This window comes from Sorex araneus, chromosome 3, assembly GCF_027595985.1.
Source record: "Sorex araneus isolate mSorAra2 chromosome 3, mSorAra2.pri, whole genome shotgun sequence".
In the NCBI taxonomy this organism is placed as follows: Eukaryota; Metazoa; Chordata; class Mammalia; order Eulipotyphla; family Soricidae; genus Sorex; species Sorex araneus.
The window spans coordinates 190,955,380-190,976,276 of record NC_073304.1 but is presented as its reverse complement, the minus strand read 5'-3'; the positions used below and the strand labels follow the sequence as shown (position 1 = coordinate 190,976,276).

Sequence of the window (20,897 nt, the reverse complement as noted above, 5' to 3'; positions counted from 1 at the left end):
GTCCACAGTGCTAGTTACTAACCATCCACAGCTTTAGAACCTGAAATTTGGTTTCCATGGATCCCTTCCCCTTTCCTTGGCAGGTTTCTATGACACCATCTCCATCCTCTGGGCGGGTGGGCTGGTGCTCCTGAGCACCTCTGCTTCTCCACTTTTTTGTTCGTTTTGTTTTTTATTTTTGAGGGGGGCACCCCCAGTGCTGCTCTGGGCTTATGCTCAGGGATCACTCTTGGTGGGACTCAAGGGACCCAAATGGGATACCAGGTATGGAACCTGGGTCGTTTTTGTATAAGGCAAGGGTCCCACTTCTCCACTTTGAGGCCCCCCACTATCAAAATGCTAAGAGAGTTCAGGGAGAGTCTTATCAAGGCTGAGTCCTAGCCTGCATAATTGGGCTGCTTAAAGCCTCCCACCTCCCTAATTACTGTGACAGTGCCACCCACACACTGCCATCTCAGTTTCCTCCCTCCCTTTCAGACTTCCCCTGAGGAATTGCAGAGACAGAACCAGAACTCCAGGCCCCTGGATCACAAGTTGGAGTTCTTTGCCTCACTGGCGAGACTCTGGGACCATAGTAGAGGGGCGGTGCCTCCTTTCTCAACCCAGGATCTGTGTGAAAGAACTACCAGGTGAGAAGGGATGACCTAGGCCTTGGTGTCCCCATCTGTAAGATGAGGGTTTGCATAGATGATCTCTGAGTTATCTGATGCTGACACTGCATCTCCCCATCCTGTCTTAGACTCGAGTGATGTGGGCCTGGACTGAACTGGTTACCCCCTAGGGGGCTATGGGGGTGGATCCTGAGATGATCCCTTTGTTGTATAAAGATGGTAGTGGTTGTGTGGGAGGCTGGTAATGTACTTTTTTTTTTCTTTTTTTTTGGGGGGGGTCACACCCAGTGAGGCTCAGGGGTTACTACTCCTGGCTCTGAATTCAGGAATTAGTCATGGTGGTGTTCGGGGGACTATATGGGATGCTGGGGATTGAACCCCGGTCAGCCTTGTGCAAGGCAAATGCCCTACCTTGCTGTACTAAGCCTCTGGCCCCTGGTAATGTAGCACTGTAGCACTGTCATCCCATTGTTCAGCAATTTGCTCGAGCGGGCACCAGTAACGTCTCCGTTGTGAGACTTGTTACTGTTTTTTTTTTAATTTTTTTTAACTTTTTAATTAGTGAGTCACTGTGAGGGTACAGTTACAGATTTACACATTTTCGTGCTTGTGTTTCCCTCATACAGTGTTCTCGAGCCCATCCCTCCACCAGTGTCCATTCTCCACCACCAATGAACCTAGTATCTCTCCCACCCCCCAATCCCATCCCCCACCCCGCCTCTGTGGCAGAGCATTCCATTTTGTTCTCTCTCTCCTTTTGGGTGTTGTGGTTTGCAATAGGGATACTGAGTGGCTATCTTGTTCAGTCTCTAGTCTACTTTCAGCGCGTATCTCCCTTCCCACACGGGCTCTCCAATCACATTTTACTTTACCCTTCTCTATCTGGGCTGCCTTTCCCATAGCATGTGAGGCCAGCTTCCAAGCCACGGAGTCAAACTCCTGGTATTATATACTACTATGCTTGGGTGTCAGTCTCCTATTCATCTATCCCACAGATGAGTGCAATCTTTCTATGTCTATCTCTCTTTTTCTGACTCATTTCACTTAGCATGATACTTTCCATGTTGATCTACTTATATGCAAAGTTCATGACTTCATCTTTTCTAACAGCTGCATAGTATTCCATTGTATAGATGTACCAAAGTTTCGTAATCCAGTCATCTGTTCTCAGGCACTCAGGTTTTTCCAGATTCTGGCTATTGTAAACAGTGCTGCGATGAACATATAAGTGCAGTTGTCATTTCGACTATACTTTTTTGCTTCTCCAGGATGTATTCCGAGAAGTGGTATTGCTAGATCAAATGGGAGTTCAATTTCTAATTTTTTGAGGAGCGTCCATATTGTTTTCCAAAGGGGCTAAACCAGTTGTTGTTACTGTTTTTGGCATATTGAATACACCACAGGTAACTTGCCAGGCTCTACCGTGCAAGCGGGATACTTTTGGTAGCTTGCTGGGCTCTCCGAGAGGGATGGAGGAATCAAACCCAAGTCGGCTGCGTGTAAGGTAACGTACTTTTGGAAAATAATTAAACTTAAGAAGAAATTGTCTAGCCTTGAAACAGCCCAAAGGCATGAAGATCACATTATTTTGACATGCAAATCCTGAGCTCTTTGGAGCAGAAAAACTAAGGCAGATGCAGAAATCCAAGACCTCACCCAGAGAAGAGAGAGCCCCTCTGAAGAGGAGAAGCTACAGAAGAATCTATGAGTTTATGAAAAGACCATCAACAGTGCCAGGGATGAGATTAAGAGATCAACAGTGTTGGGCTGGAGCTATAATATAGCAGGTAGGGCATTTGCCTTGCACGTTGCCCACCCGGGTTCAATTCCCAGCATCCCATATGGTCTCCTGAGCACCGCCAGGAGTAATTCCTGAGTGCAAAGCCAGGAGTAACCCCTGTACATCACCAGGTGTGACCCAAAAAGCAAAGAAACAAAAGATAAACAGTGCAAGGCTTCCAGTGACAAGACCGAAATTAACTTTTATGTATGCAAAACTCCAGAAAAAAACAACAAACCATTTGGAAGAATTCTATAAAAGCTCCTCCCAAAAGCTATCTGGGGCTTGCTCTTCAACCTGTGTTCTCCCTTGAACATCACTTGCTTGCCTCTGTTTCTTTGCTTGCCTATTTCCACTGTGTTCTCTCTTTGGTTTTGTTTTGGGGCCACACCTGGAAATGCTCAGTGGTTACTTGTGGCTCTGCACTCAGGAATCACTCTCAGCGGTGCGTGGGGGGCTATTACGGGACTATATGGGTTGCAGGGATCAAACCCAGTCAGCCGCTCACAAAGCAAGTACCCTACATGCTGTGCTATCGTTCCCGCCTCTATAGCCCCTTTCTTGACACCTTTATTTCACGTTCTTGAGACAGTCATTTCTGGAGAAATGCTATAAGGGTATGGAAGCTATCCCTGGTCCCTGTAGTCAACCTTTGATACCATTTTGTTTGTGAAATACCTTCTTAGTCCTGGCAGCTGGACATGCTTACTTTCTCTCAGAACTCTGTAAATATTTGATTCCATATATTTTATTGGTTAGAATTTCACTACTTCCTTTCCACTACTTCTTGCTCTTGGACACACTCAAGACTTTCATGAAGGCTGGAGGAACCAGTTGGGATGGGAGATGCATGCCGAAAGTAGATAATGGACCAAACATGATGACCTCTCAGTGTCTGTGTTGCAAGCTATAATGCCCAAAAGTAGAGAGAGAGTATGGGGAATATTGTCTGCCATGGAGGCAGGGGGAGGGTGGGAAAGGGGGTTTATGCCTGGGATATTGGTGGTGGGGAATGTGCACTGGTGGAGGGATGGGTGTTTGATCATTGTGAGATTGTAACCCAAATATGAAAGCTTGTAACTATCTCACAGTGATTCAATAAAATAAAAATAAATAAATAAACTCCATTTCAAAATGACTTTAAGGGGGAGCCGGAGTGATAGTATAGTGGGGAAGGCATTTGCCTTGCACACAGCCAACCCGGGTTCAATCCCCAGCATCCCATACGGTCCCCTGAGCACCGCCAGGAGTAATTCCTGAGTGAAGAGCCAGGAATAACCCCTGAGCATCGCTGAGTGTGACCCAAAAGGCCAAAAAAAAAAAAAGACTTTAAAGGACTAGAGTAATATTACAGCATATAAGGAGCTTGCATTTCATGCAGGTTTGATTCGCTGCATGGTACCCCAAGCTTGCCAGGTTGCTAGGAGTGATTTCTGAGTGCAGAACCAGGAACAACCCCTGAAACAAAAATAAACCAAAAAAATTGATTTAAAACAGTCATAGAGGAGCTGGAGAGATAATACAGGGGCAGAACACTTGCCTTGCACACAGCAAGCCTGATTTCAATGCCCATATGTGGTCCCTGAGCACCACCAGGAGTGATCCCTGAGCACCAAGCCAGATGTAATCCTTGAGTACAGCCAGAGGAGGCCCAAAAATTAAAAAAATAAAACAATAATGATTAAAGAGGTAGTTCAGGGGTCAAGACACTTGCTTTGTTAAAAAAAATTTTTTTTGGTCTTTTTTTTTTTTTTTTTTGCTTTTTGGGTCACACCCAATGATGCACAGGGGTCACTCCTGGCTTGGCACTCAGGAACTACTCCTGGCGGTGCTCAGGAGGCCATATGGGATGCTGGGAATCGAACCCGGGTGCAAGGCAAACGCCCTACCCACTGTGCTATTACTCCAGCCCCTTTTTGTTTTGGTCTTAAATGCACTTGTCTTGCATGTGTCTGACTTTGTTTTGATCCCTGGCATTATGTGTTGTCAAGGTACTAGGTGTGTGTATCAACACCATGCTCCACTCCTAGCTCCCATCCTCACCTCCCAGAGCTGGAATGAGGCCCTGAGTACCATCAGGTCTCAAGAGGTACAAAAAAAAAAAAAAGTTACATGGCCTGGGCATTACTCAGTAGAAATTTCTAGATTTCTCATGTTCATTCCCAAAAGGGATCCTGACACTACAACAAAATGTGGGTTCTCGGGCGCACTGCAGCCTGGTGTGTATGAGAACCAGGGTAGTGTGTGATACCTGGTGAGCACCCAGGCCAGGAGGAGAGAGACAGAGACAGACAGAGACAGAAAGACAGAGATAGAGAGACACAGAGAGACAGACACAGAGACAGACAAACACAGAAACAGACACACATCGAAAGAGAGACAGAGTCACAGAGAGAGAGGGAGAGAGAGAGCACAAATGTGTGGGCACAAGTGCAGGAACTCAACCTGGTAATTGTAACAATAACCAAAATGGACTGAAGGGAAGGGAAATTCGAAAAAAATCCCAGAAGTTGTGCCATATTGGAGTGAGGTTGCCACATGAGTGGTAGGACACATGATCCCCAGAGCACCTGAGTGTGGCCCTGGTGATCCCTGAGTGCTACCAGGCCCGAGAAACACTGGAAGTGACCCCACAACACCACCACCACCAAGAAAAATGTGTCACAGGGCTAGAGAGGTAAACCAACACATTGCAGCACACACTTTACATGAAGGAGCCCTGCTTGAGGTCCCCAGATGCAGTATGTCTTTCTGGGCACTGGGCTGTGGCTCAAAATCCAAGTTCATACAAATAAAAACATGTGTCCCCAATTGGGGAAGACTGAGGAAAAAGAAACGCCATGGGCAGTTTTCCATTTGTTTTGTTTTGGGTTTTTTGTTTGGTTTGGGGGCTAAACGTGGTACCACTCAGGGGATTGGGTAGAGGCAGAGGCTGAACCCGGGCCAGGTTTCCTGCTTACAAAGCAGCACCCTAGGCCCAGCTAAAGAGATGCTAAACAAAAAGGACGCTCTGTGGAAACACAAGTGAAGTTTTTTGTTTTGTTTTGGGGCCACACATGGAGGTATTTGGGGGATCATTCCTAGCTGTGCTCTGTGGATCATGTGAGGGGATTGAACCCAGGCCTCTCACAGCCAAAGCATTTATTCCAACCCTAAAGCCACCTCCCCAGAATTAATATTCTGTCATTTTAGCCACCCAAGGCTTTGTTCTGTTTCATGTTTAGTTTGCTGCTATAACCTTAGTACCCAACTTGGGGTGTTGAATGAGAGGTGCCAACAAAAGTCACTTGAACTTCCTTACTTGGGTCACAAGGGTGGGGTCAAGCCCTGAAACACATGGGCTGAAATGGAAGAAGTTTTCCAAAAGGAAGCAATGGGACCTTCTAGCCATAACAGGGGTGCAGACAAAAGCAGAATGATGAGGCTTGTGGGTTAGGACAGAGGTTGGTAAGGCACTTGTGTTGCATGCAACGGACTCTGGTTTGACCCCCAGCACCATATATACGAGCACCACTGGGTATGGCCCAAACCAAATCCCCTAAACATGAAAAATCAAAAACAAGCAGAATGGCCACTGTAACCTTAGAATGCACAGCTGATTTTGCTCCCGAGTCATCCCCACACATAGACTGATAAATAAAAATGTTCAGGCTTAAAATCCTGTGACTAATGGGCAATCTAAACAGGCAGCAGGCAAAAAATGTTGTGCCCAGGGCAATCTCGACAGTGGCACAGAACAGAGTGTAGCTCTGGCACGCGGGGCCTCTTGCTTCTGAGAAAGGTGACAGAGGGTGCCGGGGAAGAAGCAGCCAACAGGGCTAAAGAGGCCAGAACCTAGCATTCCTTCAGGGCCAGCAAGGCGCTGTTTTCACACACAGCCCTTCTGACTGGCTCCCCCACTCCCAGCCCCGAGTCTCATCTGTCCAGGGATGGTGGACGGGGCGGCCTGGAGGTGGAAGGGGCAGCTCTCACATTCTTCCCGAGCACCTCTGTTGCTCTCCTCAACCTGTGGGAGTCGGAGTGGAGAAGGCGAGTGAACACAGACATCTGCCTGGGGTGGTTTTTTTTTTTCAGATCTTTTATTAAGAATAAGGCATATGACAGTCACCCCTAAAGCAAAGGGCTCTATTTCTGTGGGTGAGTGAATACACTCTGAAAAGCATTGGATTAAAAAGCACAGCCAACAGTGAACTGGGAGCTGATTCCTGTCCTGCCCGCAGGGCTCGTGCCGCTGGTTCTGAAGCCCTGCGTTGTCCCCTCCGGCAGGGCTGGCACCTCATCCGCAGGCCGCTTAGTGCTGTCCCGGGCCCCTCATCCACCTTCCCTCCCCCATGAAGCCTCTATGGGTAAGATATGGGGGAGGGGGGAGGGGCGGGGACACAGAATCTCCTGCTGGCATTGCTCACAGGTAGCTGCTGGCTTCCAGGATGGGTGGGTGGGGGTGGGGGGGCCCATTGCAGCTCTCTTTCTGGTCTGTCCATCCTTGGGGCCCCTGAGTGTCCAAGTCAATCTGCGTACCCCCATGGGGCTTCCTCAGTAGACAAGAGAGGAGAAAGGGAGAGCTAATCCTATCCGAGTTCCCCCAGAGGGTCCAGGGCCTGGGAGGGCCTTTCCTTTGGCAGGTCCTTCCAGGCGAGGGGACAGGGAGGGCCGAGAGCCCCAAGTGGAGTTATTCCCAGATCATAAGGCTGAAAAGTTCGGGGCTGCTGAGGCCAAGGGCCCTGCTGCCTCCAGTTTCAATTATGCTGCACTTCAAGTTCTGTCCCCAGCTGGGGGCTGGGGGTGGAGCAAGGTCCCTGCTTCATTCCCAGGAGCGGGCAGGGCTGCTTTATTTCCTTTTTCAGACACCCCCAACATCTCAACTGAGAGTCAGTGAGTCAGCCACCCCAACACTCAGTACCTTTCATCTGGGGGATCTCCAAGCACCCCACAAACAATTAAGTGTCATTATCTCTGGACTCTGGGAGAGGGACAGGCTTTGGGAGTGCTGATGGGTTACCGGGGAGAGGCAGGCAGGCCATCTGAGGCTCCTGGAGTGGGGGTCTGGCTGGGGCCAGCTGGGTAAGAGGGTACTCCCAGGAGAGGGGACAACAGCTATTGCTATAGAGCTGAGAGGGGACCAAGAGGGCACAGCTATGGCTTTTAGAGGGTAGGAAGGTGGACAGAGGACTCCCCCATCTTCATGAAAGGGCTGACATCGCCAAGTCACACTGTCCCTCCGACGAAGTGTGGTTGTGAGAGATGAGGGTCTAGGGAGCCGCCTCTGAAAGGGAAGAGCCGCTCTCCACCCCACCCCCGAGTCCCACAGAGGGATCTCAGCGGTGAGGGGAGATCTCTTCACAGGCTACATTAGGATGGAGCATGACAGGATGAGAGGGACAAAGTCACACTTGGGGGGGATGGGGACAGAGACGGCAGAGGCACGACCAGAGACTGAGGGGCAGGGAAGGGGGGGTAGGCAAAGACCCCAGGCCGTCACTGGGGCTCAAGTTGGACAGGAATGTACTGCGTGTCCAGACCTTTGCCATCAGGGCGTCCGGGGCCGCACACCCTGTGGCAGGTCTGAGATGGGCAGGAAGGGGCCTTGGGGGGCTACGGCCAAGACCCCAGGCGGGGGTTCCCCTCCCTCTAACAGACGGAGTAAGAGTGGTGCTGACGGGGGCAGTCCCGCATTTTCCTCATGGGTATGTGAAGGAGAAGGGGGTCCTTCTAGATTCTCCCTTCCCCAAGCCCTGGGTGACAGAGCACCAGGCCCAGCCAGCCAGGATGGGGGGTTTGTGAGGTGACGGCCTCTTCCCCCCCTGGACAGCCCCCACAGGCACTTAGGATGTAATACAGGACCCTCAGAGCAGGGAGGGCGTGGCTGGGGGGCGGTGGCGGGTGCACCAGGGCGCTGTCTTTCTGGGCTGGGGTGACAAGCTGCACTTCCACAGCACTTCTGGCCTTTGGTAGTAACAGGGGTCCTGGGGAGGAGGGAGAGGTGGGGAGGCCCACCTTGCATCGCTCCACTCCCCAACCTAGACAAATGGGCACTGCCCCTCCCCCAACCCTCACTGTCAAGTTTGGTGGGGGGGGCGCGGGGGGAAATTCCTGTAGTGGAAGAGTTCTCCTCAACCCTAGCAAAACCCTCTGCTCTATCTACCACGGCCTTTCCCAAAGACCGTCAGGCCCTTCTTGCAGCCAGCTCCTTAGGAACCTGGGCAGAGTTAGCACCGGTAAACAGGGCCGGGGACCCTGGGAGCCGACTGCAGCTTCCCAGCCTGCTCCCACGGACTCCTGTGGCAGCTGGAGGGTTTGGAGGGTTCCACTGCGGAGAACCCAGCGGCAGACAGTTCCCCCCACCAGGTTCTGCCACACTCTGGGGTTGACACAGGCTGCCTTGGGGAAGGGCCGCCCGCAATGGGCGTGCAGAGGACAGCTCAAAGGGCGGCAGGACATGCTTTGCATGCGGGAGCCAGAGGTTGAATCTCAGCACTGCAGGTCTTCCAACACATTGGAGGGGAAGGACACCCCCATGTTCTTCCCCATGCAATGAGCCCGGGGTCCCAGAGCCTTAGCCGGTTGTACCCCAAACTAGCCCACAGGCACCACAGCAAACCAGGAATGCAAACTTCCAGGAGGCCCCTTTCCTCCCGGGGCTCTGGGAGAAGGTGCCTTCTAAAGTGTGGGGTGCTCACCTGGACGGACCTATCGGTGGGGTGGGGAGGAGGAAGTTGCTGCCAAGGAAAAGGTCAAACCTCTTGCCTCCGTTCGTTCGGAGCCTCTCCTCCAAGGCAGGCTCGGTGGGAAGGGTGGCCGTGCGGGGCTGGGGCAGGCGGAAGGGGGAGCTGAAAGTCTCGGGGTACTCAGTGCCACTCGGCGGCATCCCAGCCTCCCTTCCCGCCCAACGATTGTCAGCTTTCCCCGGGGTAGGGCGTGCCAGCCCACACCTCCCAACGGCAGGGTGGGGAGCAGATAAGGATGGGCACGGCGAGAACTCGCCACAAAAAAAAGTGCATTCGCTCAGCCCGAGGAGGTGCAGCCTCGAGGCAGCGGGAACCCGAAGCTTTCGGAAACGCTGGGGAATACAAAAGGCAGGGGGCGATCGGCCCGGCGGGGAAGCTGAGGCCGCCCCCCTCGGCCCCCGGCCCCGCCAGCGCCTCGCGAGCTGCGTCCCTTCCCGCCACACCCCCACTCCGCGGGCCTCGCGCCTACTCAGGGTCCCCGGGCACACGAGGGGCTCTGGGCGCTGCCGGGGGGCTCCGGCAGGGCCCAGGCTGCGGGCCGGTTTGGTCCGGGGGCTCCTGGGGAGGCAGGGGGCGCGGGCTGCGAGCGCTGGGCCGCGGGGGCCGCCGGGCATAGAGGAAGAGCGCTGGGTCGGGCATGGCTTCGAGGTCGTCCAGGGCGCCGGCCGCGCGGTCCCAGGCAGCCCAGTCCCGGCCCGGGCCCTTGGCGCTGGCCTCGGCGGCGGCGGGGGGCTGGCGGCGGGCCCGCGGGGCGCGCCGACGGGGCCGGGGCTCGGTGGCGGCGCCGGGGCGCGGGCTCTGCAGTCTCTGGCGCGCCGCGTGCAGTTGGCAGGAGAGGTAGGCGGCCGCCTCGGTGTGCTTCTGCAGCTCGGTGCCCAGCACGGTGGCGCGGTGACTGCGGCGCCGCAGCTCCTCCAGGAAGCGGCGCTCCTCGGCGCGCAGGCTGCAGCGCAGCGCGGACACCAGTGCCTCGCGCTGCGCCACCTCCCGCCGCAGCTCGGCGTTGGCCGCGCTCCGCGCCTGCAGCTGCGACTCCAGCGCGCGGCACTTGTCCTCCAGCTCCCGGGTAGCCGCCTCTGCAAAGGGGACACAGAGGGGAGAGCTTAAGGTTCCCGCTGGTCCAGCCTCCACCCCGCAACCGACCCACGATTGGCGTAACAAAGCCCAGCACGTCTCCCGCGCTGCTCGTCTTGTAGTGCTCTCCCTCGCTCCCCACTGTAGCCTTCCTTTTCCTTCCAGAAGTTTGCCTTCCTCCTAATCCATTCTGTTTCAACTTAAATGCAAAACTCTCCCGGAGCCAAAATGATTTCTTTTCTCTTTCAGTAGGGGGGCCCAGGTGGAGGAGGGCACACCTGGCAGTACTCAGGGCTTACTCCTGACTCTGTGCTCAGGGATCACCCCTGGTCAGGCTCAGAGGATCATATGAGGTTCCCGAGATTGAACCTTGGTCAGCTGACCGCCTGCAAGACAAGCACCCTGCCCGCTGTACTATCTTTCTGGTCCCTACTTCCTGAGCCTTTAGCCTATGTGTTTGATGATAGGCTTCTGGGCTGTAGTGGATACATACAGCCTTCCTCTCAGTTTACAGCAACCACAAATGAGAATGAGGTTGCACATGTGCCAGGTGGTCAGTGCATGGCTGTAGCTGGAGACTACAGTCTTCCATTCAAGACGGCTTCTCTAATGGAGAGGGAGCTGGGATCTGAAGGAAGAATAGGAGTTAAATAGTGCAGAGGGAGAAACCTGGATGCTTCAAATGGAACAATTGTGCAAAAGTCCTCTCTCTGCAGGAGAAGCATCAAGAGCAAGGGCCTGCAAGAACAGAGTGTGTAGGGAGTAGGGGAAGGGAAGTCAGTGCCCTGGCCTTGCTGTTCACGCTATGACATTTTTTTTTCTTCTTCATCTTATTTAGTTTTGGTGGGGTTACACCTGGAAGTGCTCAGGGGATCTATATGTGGTGCTGGGGATTGAAGGTAAGCATCCTACTCACTGTGATATCTCTCCAGCCCTGATGGCTATTGCATCTTCCCCCCGCCTCTTGTTTTGGGGCTCACCCGTCAGTGCTCAAGGCTTACTCCTGGCTCTACACTCAGAAATCACTTCTGGCAGGCTCAGGGATCATATGAAATCCCAGGATCGAACCTGGGTCAGTCGCATACAAGGCAAATACCCTACCTGTCCTATCTCTCCAGCCCGCTATTGCATCTTTAAAAGCTACATTTTTGTTTTTGTGCCATACCCAGTGGTGCTCGGAGGCTGCTCTAAGCCTTGAACCTGGGACTCCTGTATGCCAGGTCTGTGTTTCAGATCTTTGTGAGATTTCTCCAGCCTCCACCTGAATAATTTTTAGGGAGGGAGCACACCTCATGGTGTTCAGGGATCACTCCTGGTGGTGTGCAGGGGTCGTACACAGTGCTGAGAATTGAATCCAGGCTCACAGCATGCAAAGCAAGTGCCTTACCCACTGTACTATCTCTCTGGCCTTTTGAATTTGTGGGGAGGGATCATTCCTGGCTCTGTGCTCAGGGATCACTCTTGGTAGGGCTCAGGGGATCATATGTGGTGCCAAGGATAAAACCCAGGTTGGCTGTGCATAGATAAGAACCTTATTTGCTCTACTAACTCTCTAACCTCATTAATTTTTTTCTTTTTGGGTCACACCTGGCGATGCACAGGGGTTACTCCTAGCTCTGCACTCAGGAATTACTTCTGGCGGTGCTCAGGGGACCATATAGGATGCTAGGAATCGAAACCGGGTCGGCCTTGTGCAAGGCAAATGCCCTACGCGCTGTGCTATTGCCCCAGCCCCTCATTACTTTTTTTTTGTTTTTGTGTTTTGGGTCACACCGGCGATGCACAGGGGTTACTCCTGGCTCTGCACTCAGGAATTACCCCTGGCTGTGCTCAGGGGACCATATAGGATGCTGGGATTTGAACCGGGTCGGCCGCGTGCAAGGCAAACGCCCTATCCGCTGTGCTATCACTCCAGCCCCCCCTCATTACTTTTTTTAAATTAAAAAATAATTTGATTTTTGGGCCAGAGCAATAGTACAGTGGGTGGGGCACTTGCCTGGCACATGATGGACCTGGCATATGGTCCCCTGAGCACTGCCAAGAGTTATTCCTGAGTGCAAAGCCAGGAGTAACCCCTGAGCATTGCCGGGTTTGGCCACTCCCCTCAATTTTTCTTTTCTTTTCTTTTTTTTTTAAATTTTGAGGGCCACACTTAGTGGTGCTCAGGGCTTACTCCTGGCTCTCTGCTTAGGAATCACTCCTTGTGAAGTTTGGAGGACCACAAGATCTGATGGGGCTTGAGCCAAGGTCAGTTGTGTGCAAAGTAAGCACCTTACCCACTGTACTATCTCTACATTCCCCTAACAAACCATTTTTATGGTGTACAGTTCAGAAATATTAAGTATGTTTGCACTGTTGTGCAACAGATTACTAGAACATCTTGCAAAACTGAAACTCTATACTCATGGAACACCATTACTCCATTTCTAATCCCACCCCACCCCCATTTTATGAGTGAAGGAATAATCTGTAAACAATTATTTCAGTGGGGTTGCTACAACTACAGTGTCAAGAAGTCATGCTTTCGGGGCTGGAGCAATAGTACAGTGGGTAGGGCATTTGCCTTGCACGAGGCCGACCCAGGTTCGATTCCCAGCATCCCACATGGTCCTCTGAGCACCACCAGGGGTGATTCCTGAGTGCAGAGCCAGGAGTAACCCCTGTGCATTGCCAGGTCTGACCCAAAAAGCAAAACAAAAACTAAAAAAAAAGTCATGCTTTCTTTTATCTTTTCTCTTGTTTTTTTCCACATTATTAAAATTGTTTTGATAATAATTTTTATTTTATTGAGAGAAGTCATGCTTTTTTTTTTTTTTTGCTTTTTGGGTCACACCTGGCAATGCACAGGGGTTACTCCTGGCTCTGCACTCAGGAATTACTCCTGGCAGTGCTCAGGGGACCATATGGGATGCTGGGGATCGAACCCAGGTCGGCCGCGTGCAAGGCAAATGCCCTACCCGCTGTGCTATCGCTCCAGCCCGAAGTCATGCTTTTTATAAGGCTCAGAGTTGCTGATGAGAGGTATCTCTTTTCCTCTGGACTAAGCTCCTGGAAGTCAAGGACCCTGATTGACCATTATGCTACTTTTTTTTTTTTGCTTTTTGGGTCACACCTGGCAATGCACAGAGGTTACTCCTGGTGGCTCATGCACTCAGGAATTAGTCCTGATGGTGCTCGGGGGACCATATGGGATGCTGGGAATCGAACTTGGGTTGGCTGCATGCAAGGCAAACGCCCTACCTGCTGTGCTATCGCTCCAGCCCCTATGCTACATTTTGATAGTCAGTTCCTTGGTTCATGCAGGGAAAATCACTGAGAACCATGAGAATCATTTTTATGGACTGGAGCAATAGTACGATGGGCAGGAAACTTGCCTTGCATACAGCATGCCCAAGTTTGATTCTTGGCATCACTATGAACCCCCAAGCCTTGCCAAGAGTGATCCTTGGGGATGGAACCAGGAGTAAGCCCTGAGCATTGCTGGGTGCACCTCTCCCCCCGAATAATTTTTACGAAGGTTCCAGGTCACATGAAGGAAGGAAGTCAACCAGGTGAGCTTCCTGGATACGACTTCCTTTTTGCTTTCATTTTCCCACTTTAAACAGAGACATGGGTCCAGCTGTGCATGGGGGAGCACTGCAGCTACACGCTGATGAAACAAGTGGGGCTGATGCTGCACTCTGCACGCCAAGCCAAGGAGCAGCTGTCCCTGTGTGTAGACGGAGGTTCTCCTAAGTTAGGGTGGGGAAGTGCTGGCATGCTGGGCTCCCCGGCACCTCCCCCGCCCCCACCCCCAGCATGCATCCTTCATCCTTCTCTTACCTTGCTGGTGAGATTGGGCCTCTCTCATCTCCAGATCATGGGTCAGTTCTGCCGGTAGAGAGAAAGAGAGAGACAGAGACAGAGAGAGTGTGTGTATGAGTGTGTGTGTGTGTATGAGAGTGTGTGTGTGACAGAAAGTGTGTGTGTGAGAGTGTGTGTTTGTGTATGTGAGAGAGGGAGAAGGAAAGAGTGTGTGTGTGAGAGAAAGTGTGTATGTGTGTGTGAGAGTGTGTGTGTGTGTGTGTGTGAGACAGAGAGGGAGAATGTATGTGAGAGGTGTGTATGTGAGAGAGAGTGTGTGTATGTAAGAGAAAGTGTATGTGTGTGAGGGTGTGTGTGTGTGTGAGAGAGAGAGAGAGAGATGGAGGGGGCAGAGGGAGAGAGGGAGAGAGGGGGAGAGAGAGGAGAGAGAGGAGAGAGAGAGAGAGAGAGAGAGAGAGAGAGAGAGAGAGAGAAAGAAAATCAGGGAGTCAGAGCCCAGTAATAGCCACCATGAAGATTCTGAGGCTGATTTATCTGATTAGAAGTCCAGAGATCTTTCCAGCACAAGATTTGTGGCTGAAGCTGTGGTGGCTATCTTTTTTTGTTTTTGTTTTTTTGCACTTGGCAGTGCTCGGAGCTCACTTCTTTGGCTCTGTGCTCAAATATCGATCACTCCTGGCAAGCTTAGGGGACCATATGGGGTGGCAGGGATCAAACCCGGGTCAGCTGTGTGGAAGGTAAATGCCCTGCCCACTGGTTTACTGCTCCAACCCTGACTTGCTTTTGTGGCTGGAGCAGGATTCTCCCTTTTTTTTTTTCTTTTTTTCTTTTTGGGTCACACCCAGCGATGCTCAGGGGTTATTCCTGGCTCTGCACTCAGGAATTACTCCTGGCGGTGCTTGGGGGACCATATGGAATGCCAGGGATCGAACCCGGGTCGGCCGCGTGCAAGGCAAACGCCCTACCCGCTGTGCTATCACTCCGGCCCCGATTCTCCCTTTCTTAGAGCCAATATATAACTATTTACCATTATATGTTGGCTCAAAGCCATTTGGGGGTCCTCCACTGCACAGGGTGCAGAGCCTTTGGGGCTTAGTGGCGGCTGTGAGAAGGCTGGTGTATCCTGGAAACACTGGCGGGGACTCTGGGCAGTTAGCTAGTTACCTGTCAGACACATGGCTTCACCATTTCCATAGCTAGTGCTGCCGTGTCAGTTATTTTTTGAAACTCAGCCCTGCCGCTCTCCCAGTGCAGGTGGGGGCGAATTCCACAAGGTCAGAAGGGCTTCGGGAGGACAGCGCCACCTGGTGTTATACAGCCTGCATAGGTCTTGGTCCGTCCTCCAAGAGGCAAGGCTCGGAAGCAGCAGAGCCCACCAACTACAGGGATACTGGGCGTTGGCAACCTCCAGCTACCTGTCTTCGGTCTGCCTGTCTTCCCAGAGCCTTAGAGCCCAGCTGTCCACATGTGTCTGATCACTTTCCCAGCCTCATCTCTATGTCCCCAATTCTACCAGGGACCAAGAGCTGGGAAAAGGAGACCAGGAGAGAGAGAGTCCAGAAGTAGGGCACTTGCTTTGCACGCAGCCAATCTGGGTTTGATCCCCAGGATCCCGTATGGTCCCGTGAGCACTACCGGGAGTGATCCCTGAGCCAGGAGTAAGCCCTGAGCATCACCGGGCATGGCTCCAGAACAAAAACAAAGGAAAAAGAGCTGGGAAGAGGCAGAAGGTGCCTGGGAGCCACAACTGCCTGCCCCAAGGGAAGCCTTGTACCTGCCCTCACATATGGAGAAGGTGTGAGCCTGGGGGCAGAGGAGGCAGCTCACCCGGAACCTGGTCCAGCAGTGGCCCCAGAGGCTAACTTGAGGGGGGTGGGGAGTCAGCCACAGCATGTACCCTTCACCTGTGTGAGTCCCTGGGATCCATTCAGGCACTGCAACAACTAACTTAGAAAAAGGAAAAAGCAAGGGCCAGAAAAACAGGATTGGGGCAAGAAGCTTGCCTTGCACAATGGCACACCTTGTGGTTGAGTATCAGCACCAAATATGGTCCCCCAAGCACTGCTAGATGTGATCTCTGAGCACAGAGCCAGGAGTAGCCCTTGGGCACCGCTGGATGTGTCCCCAAAACCAAAGCCAAAGCAAACAAGCGGAAGAAGAATTGTTTGAGACGAACCTTGGCGCTCCTCCTGCCGGCCCCACCCCTCTAGCCTCACCAGGTATTTCTAGAACCAGGGGCTTGCTGGAGGTGCCTATCTTGGGGAGCCAACCATTGCTAGGCAACAGAGGACCAGGTGCTGGGCTCCTGCTGTGACCTGAGCCTGAACCTCCTCAGGCCCTGCCGCCCCTGGGAGGACTCTGCTGCCTGCACTCCCCAGAGCTTCCTGGCAACTCCTCCAAGGCTGTGATGGAGCCCCAGGGACCTTGGACTGTGTTCAGGGATGAGGCGCAAGGGATTTTGGTTCTGTCACCAACTCCTTGTGAACTGGTTTCTCCTCAGCCTTTTACCACAGGAGCTGCTGGGGCAGGGGACTGAGAACCCCAGATTAGTGCCACTCCCCAGACCAGGAAATCCCCCCAACGGCCCATCTTCTGACCAGAGCTTGCCCCAATTTAGAGGTGCATGCTCAGGGGGTCAGATACACTGTGTGATCCTGAGCCAATGATAGCACCTCTGACCCTTGGTTTTTCCATCCAAAAATGGGGACAAAAATACCATAATCTTAAGGGACTGTTGCCATGATTAAATGAGGGCAAACAATCAGCCGAGGCCTTAGCTGGGGCTCCAATAGACAGGGATGATTCTTGTGATCACCCGGGCCACCGAGCGCCCAGAACACCCAGAACACCCCTGCATTCTGGGTCGGCACCTTTTGGCAGCCACTGCACACTCTTAGCTCCTTAGCTCCTACTTCAATCCTCTTCCCAGGCTCTGGATCCTCCTTTCACCTCCTTTATATTTATCTTGGGTTTTTTGTTTTGTTTTGTTTTGTTTTGTTTTGTTTGGGGCCCACACCTCCCAGTGCTTGGAGCTATCCCCAGCTTCTTGCTCAGTGGACCCTGCATGAGAGTGGGAGAGAAGTGGGTGACTGCAGTCACAGAGCTATCTCTCAGGCCCTGAGCTCCTTTTTAGAAATCCTTGCCTGTCCCGTTCTCATTCCGCAGCCACTGAAGGGGAGGGCCCTGTTCAGTCTTTTCTGCCCCCGGACTGACTGCTTCAGGCCAGCCTGGAGATATTTTTATCTTCTGAATCAATAACCAAGCGGCTGCAGGCTCATATCCATCTGAGAAGGGTGGGGCTGAGGGCCCCTGGTTCCTGCCCCATTACATTTTCTTGGGTTCCTGAGCAAAAGTGACTGGGGCAAAGCAAAGAGAGATTACGAGGAAAGCTGTGGACTCTCAGGCTCTCGGTGGGCGGGATTCTCAAATTTCTTTTCGTATTATGCTTGCTATCAAGAGACGTGAGGTCAGGCAGAGATGGATAGTCCCTGGGCTGCCGGCCAGTCTTTGGGGGAGACTGCAAGAGGCTTGGCCTTGGGCGGTGACAGCTGAATGCGTATATGGGGCCAGAGGAGGCTGCAGGAGCCGGGAGTCAGCTCCTGCTTCTCAAGCCTTTTGAGAGAGAAGCCAGGTAAGTCACTAGCACCCTGGAGGCCTCAGTTTCCCTCTGGGGAATAGGGAGCCTCTTGTGAGCAAGGGTTGGAAGGGAATGAATTCTGAGTATCTTAGGGAGAGAATGTGCTGAAAGCTGCAAAGGCAGGTACGGGTTTGCCAAAGATGGGGTTCTGGGTTCTAATCCTGACACAGCCATTGTCTTAACATTTTCTTGCCGGGCTTCTTCTGTTACCTGCTTGTCTATTGATTTTTTCCCACCCGTTTGCAATACTAAAGATAGAAGCCCAGTTCTTATGCATGCAACGCACATGCTTTCACACTCAGCCACATCCTTGGCCCCCCCATTGACCTGCTCATACTTTCCAGCTGAGACTTCTAGGAGTCTTGGCCCTAAAGCCTATACTTTCATCAGTCTGGGAGAACACTGGGGTCATAGTCAAGCCTCCGAGAGTAAGGCAGCGGGGGCTCAAGAGCAGAAGGCAGGTTCAGAGTTATTTACATTCCTGCTGCCTTCCTCTGTCCTGCTCAGAAATGAAACGGCTGCCAGGTTCTTTCCTTTAATCAGCCTCCCACGGGTCCTCTCCTTCCCATCCCTTTCACCCGTCCTCTGGACTTTCATGTCAGCTCCGTGACAAGTCAGCTTGCCTCCCTCTCTCACAATCCATCTTCTCTACAACTAACATCCAGACTGAGTTTTTACTTTTTCTTTAAAAATATATACCTTTTTCTTTTGGGGGTGGGGGCACAGCTTCCAGGATGCTCAGGGACCACTCCTCGTGGTTCTGGATATCAATCCAAGGTCAGCCATGGTCAAGCCAAGAACCGTACCCACTGAACTATGTCTCTGGTTTCCCAGACTCAGTTTCTCAACATAGAGGGATGCTGTCCAGGACCCCCAGTCACTTCCCAGCTGTCCTGGTATTTGTCAATGTCATCCACAATCTGGTTTCAGTTGTATTTCTCAATTTTTTTTTTTTTTGTTTTTGGGTCACACCTGCTGATGCTCAGGGGATACTCCTGGCTCTGCACTCAGGGATCACGCCTGGCAGTGCTCGGGGTCCATATGGGGTGTCAGGGATTGAACTCAGGTTGGCTGTTTGCAAGGCAAATGCCCTACACACTGTACTATCACCCCAGACCTTCAAATCCAACGTTTTTGGAGGCAATCCCACACCCAGTGGTGCATAGGGATTACTCTTCACTTGAATCCCAGGAGTTGCTCCCAATGGGGCTTGAGGACCCTGGTGCTAGAAATTCAACCTGGGCCCCTGCATGCAAACCATGCTATGAAATTCTCAAATCTTTTTTTTTTTTGGATCATACTCAGCGATGCTCAGTGGTTACTCCTGGCTTTGCACTCAGGAGTTACTCCTGGTGGTGCTTGGGGGATGCTGGGAATTGAACCTGGGTTGGCCTCGTACAAGGCAAACACCCTACTCACTGTACTATTGCTCCGGCCTCTCAAAGTTTTAGCTTCTGAATTTCCTACCTTCTGGACTTTGCTCCTTTCCTTTGGAATGCCTTTTCTACCATCATTCCTTATAATAGTTCTTTCTAAATCACACTGAACATTTAGGGAATAATAATGTTCCCTCTCCTGGGAGCTGGGGGCCAGGCTCCAACTTCCAAGTCTTCACAAGCATCCGTGTCTGCCTGAGAAGCCCTGTGGGATTTCACTCCCCACCCCTCTCTCTAAAAATTTTGTGCCATATCAGGAAGTGCTCTTTTTTTTTTATTATTATATTTTGGCAATGCACAGGGGTTACTCCTGGCTCTGCACTCAGGAATTACTCCTGGTGGTGCTCAGGGGACCATATGGGATGCTGAGAATCGAACCCGGGTCGGCCGTGTGCAAGGCAAGTGCCCTACCCGCTGTGCTATCGCTCCAGCCCTAGGGAGTGCTCAGTTTTAATTAATGTAATATTTTGGGTTTGGGGCCAGACTTGGCAGTGTTCAGGGGTTACTCCTGGCTCTGCATTCAGGAATTATTCCTGCCAGGCTCAAGAGATCATATGTGATGCCGGAATCAAACCTGGGCTGGCTATGTGCAAGGCAAATGCCTTACCCTCTGTACTATCCCTCCAACTCACTGTCTGCATATCTTAATACCTGAAGGTGGGAGCATCTCCCTAGTCAGACTGAGGGATTCTTTCTTTTCTTTTTTTTTTTTCTTTTTGGGTCACACCCAGCGATGCTCAGGGGTTACTCCTGGCTTTGCACTCAGGAATTACTCCTGGCGGTGCTTGGGGGACCATATGGGACGCCGGGGATTGAACCCGGGTCGGCCGCGTGCAAGTCAAATGCCCTAACCACTGTGCTATCGCTCCGGCCCCTCTTTTTTTTTTTTTTTTTTTGTTTTTGGGCCACACCCAGTAGTGCTTAGGGTTCTGTGCTCACAAAACCATATACAGTACCACGGATCAATCCCGAGTCATTTGCATGCAAGATAAGCCCCTTATCTACTCTACTATCTCTCTGGCCTCAGACTTGGAGGACTTCTTGAGGGCTGGGAGGTGGGATGTAAACATCTAGTACAAAAGTAGTGGACTTCCCTGGGATGGACCTCAGGTTTTCCACTGCTGCTAACCAGAGCTGTTTGCTCTGAAACTTGTACCTCACCCCCACCCCTCCAAGACCAAGTGTCCTGATCCCTCCAAAGGTGATCAGCATCTACTTGGCAGAATTATGGAGAGGCTCTTCATGAGCACTCAACAGACACGGCACGTCTGAGGCTAATACCCCGGCCCCTCCCCTGGACCTCACCTGAGCAGCGTTTCTGCAGCCTCAGGATTTCCAGGTGCAGGTCCCGCAGCAGGGCCATCTGCTCCTTTTTCAGGAAGCTGATGTGGCGTTGCACACTCTGGATCTGATGCTCCAGGGACACCGTATCCATGGCAACCCCGGCCTGGGCCCCACCTGGGGAGGATGACAAGGTGAACCCATACCTTCTGGACCCATCTGCCCTGCCTGTTTTCTGATCACCCCATTCTCCTACAAGCTGGGGTCTTGTTGGCATCAAATAAAAAAAAAATTCTGCTAAGGTGGTCAGTTCCTTTTACTCACCTGTGGAAACTTCATGAACAAGTACATGGGCTGGCAGGGTGGTACAAAGTATTTGCATTAAACAGATGGAGAAACATAGACCAAGAGGAAAATGACTTATTTCTCTCCCCAGCATAACTGTTAATTTAGGTTTTGGGGCCACACCAAAGGGTCCTCAGGGCTTGCTCCCAGCTCTGTGCTCAGGGGTCACCCTGGTGGTGCTCAGGAGACCATTTGTGGTGCTAG

At 52.1% G+C, this 20,897-nt stretch overlaps 1 protein-coding gene across 1 annotated transcript in view; it reads right to left on the bottom strand.

Moving 5' to 3' along the window:
- Positions 1–6,451: 6,451 nt before the first annotated feature.
- CCDC92B (coiled-coil domain containing 92B) overlaps positions 6,452–20,897 on the bottom strand; it is a 28,771-nt gene continuing 14,325 nt past the window's right edge. The window contains exons 2-4 of the mRNA XM_055131913.1: positions 20,373–20,525; positions 14,013–14,060; positions 6,452–10,192 (exon numbers count right to left, since the gene is read on the bottom strand). Coding sequence (XP_054987888.1) covers positions 9,582–10,192; positions 14,013–14,060; positions 20,373–20,502 — 789 coding nt within the window. The 5' untranslated portion in view covers positions 20,503–20,525 and the 3' untranslated portion in view covers positions 6,452–9,581. The remainder of the gene's footprint in view (positions 10,193–14,012; positions 14,061–20,372; positions 20,526–20,897) is intronic.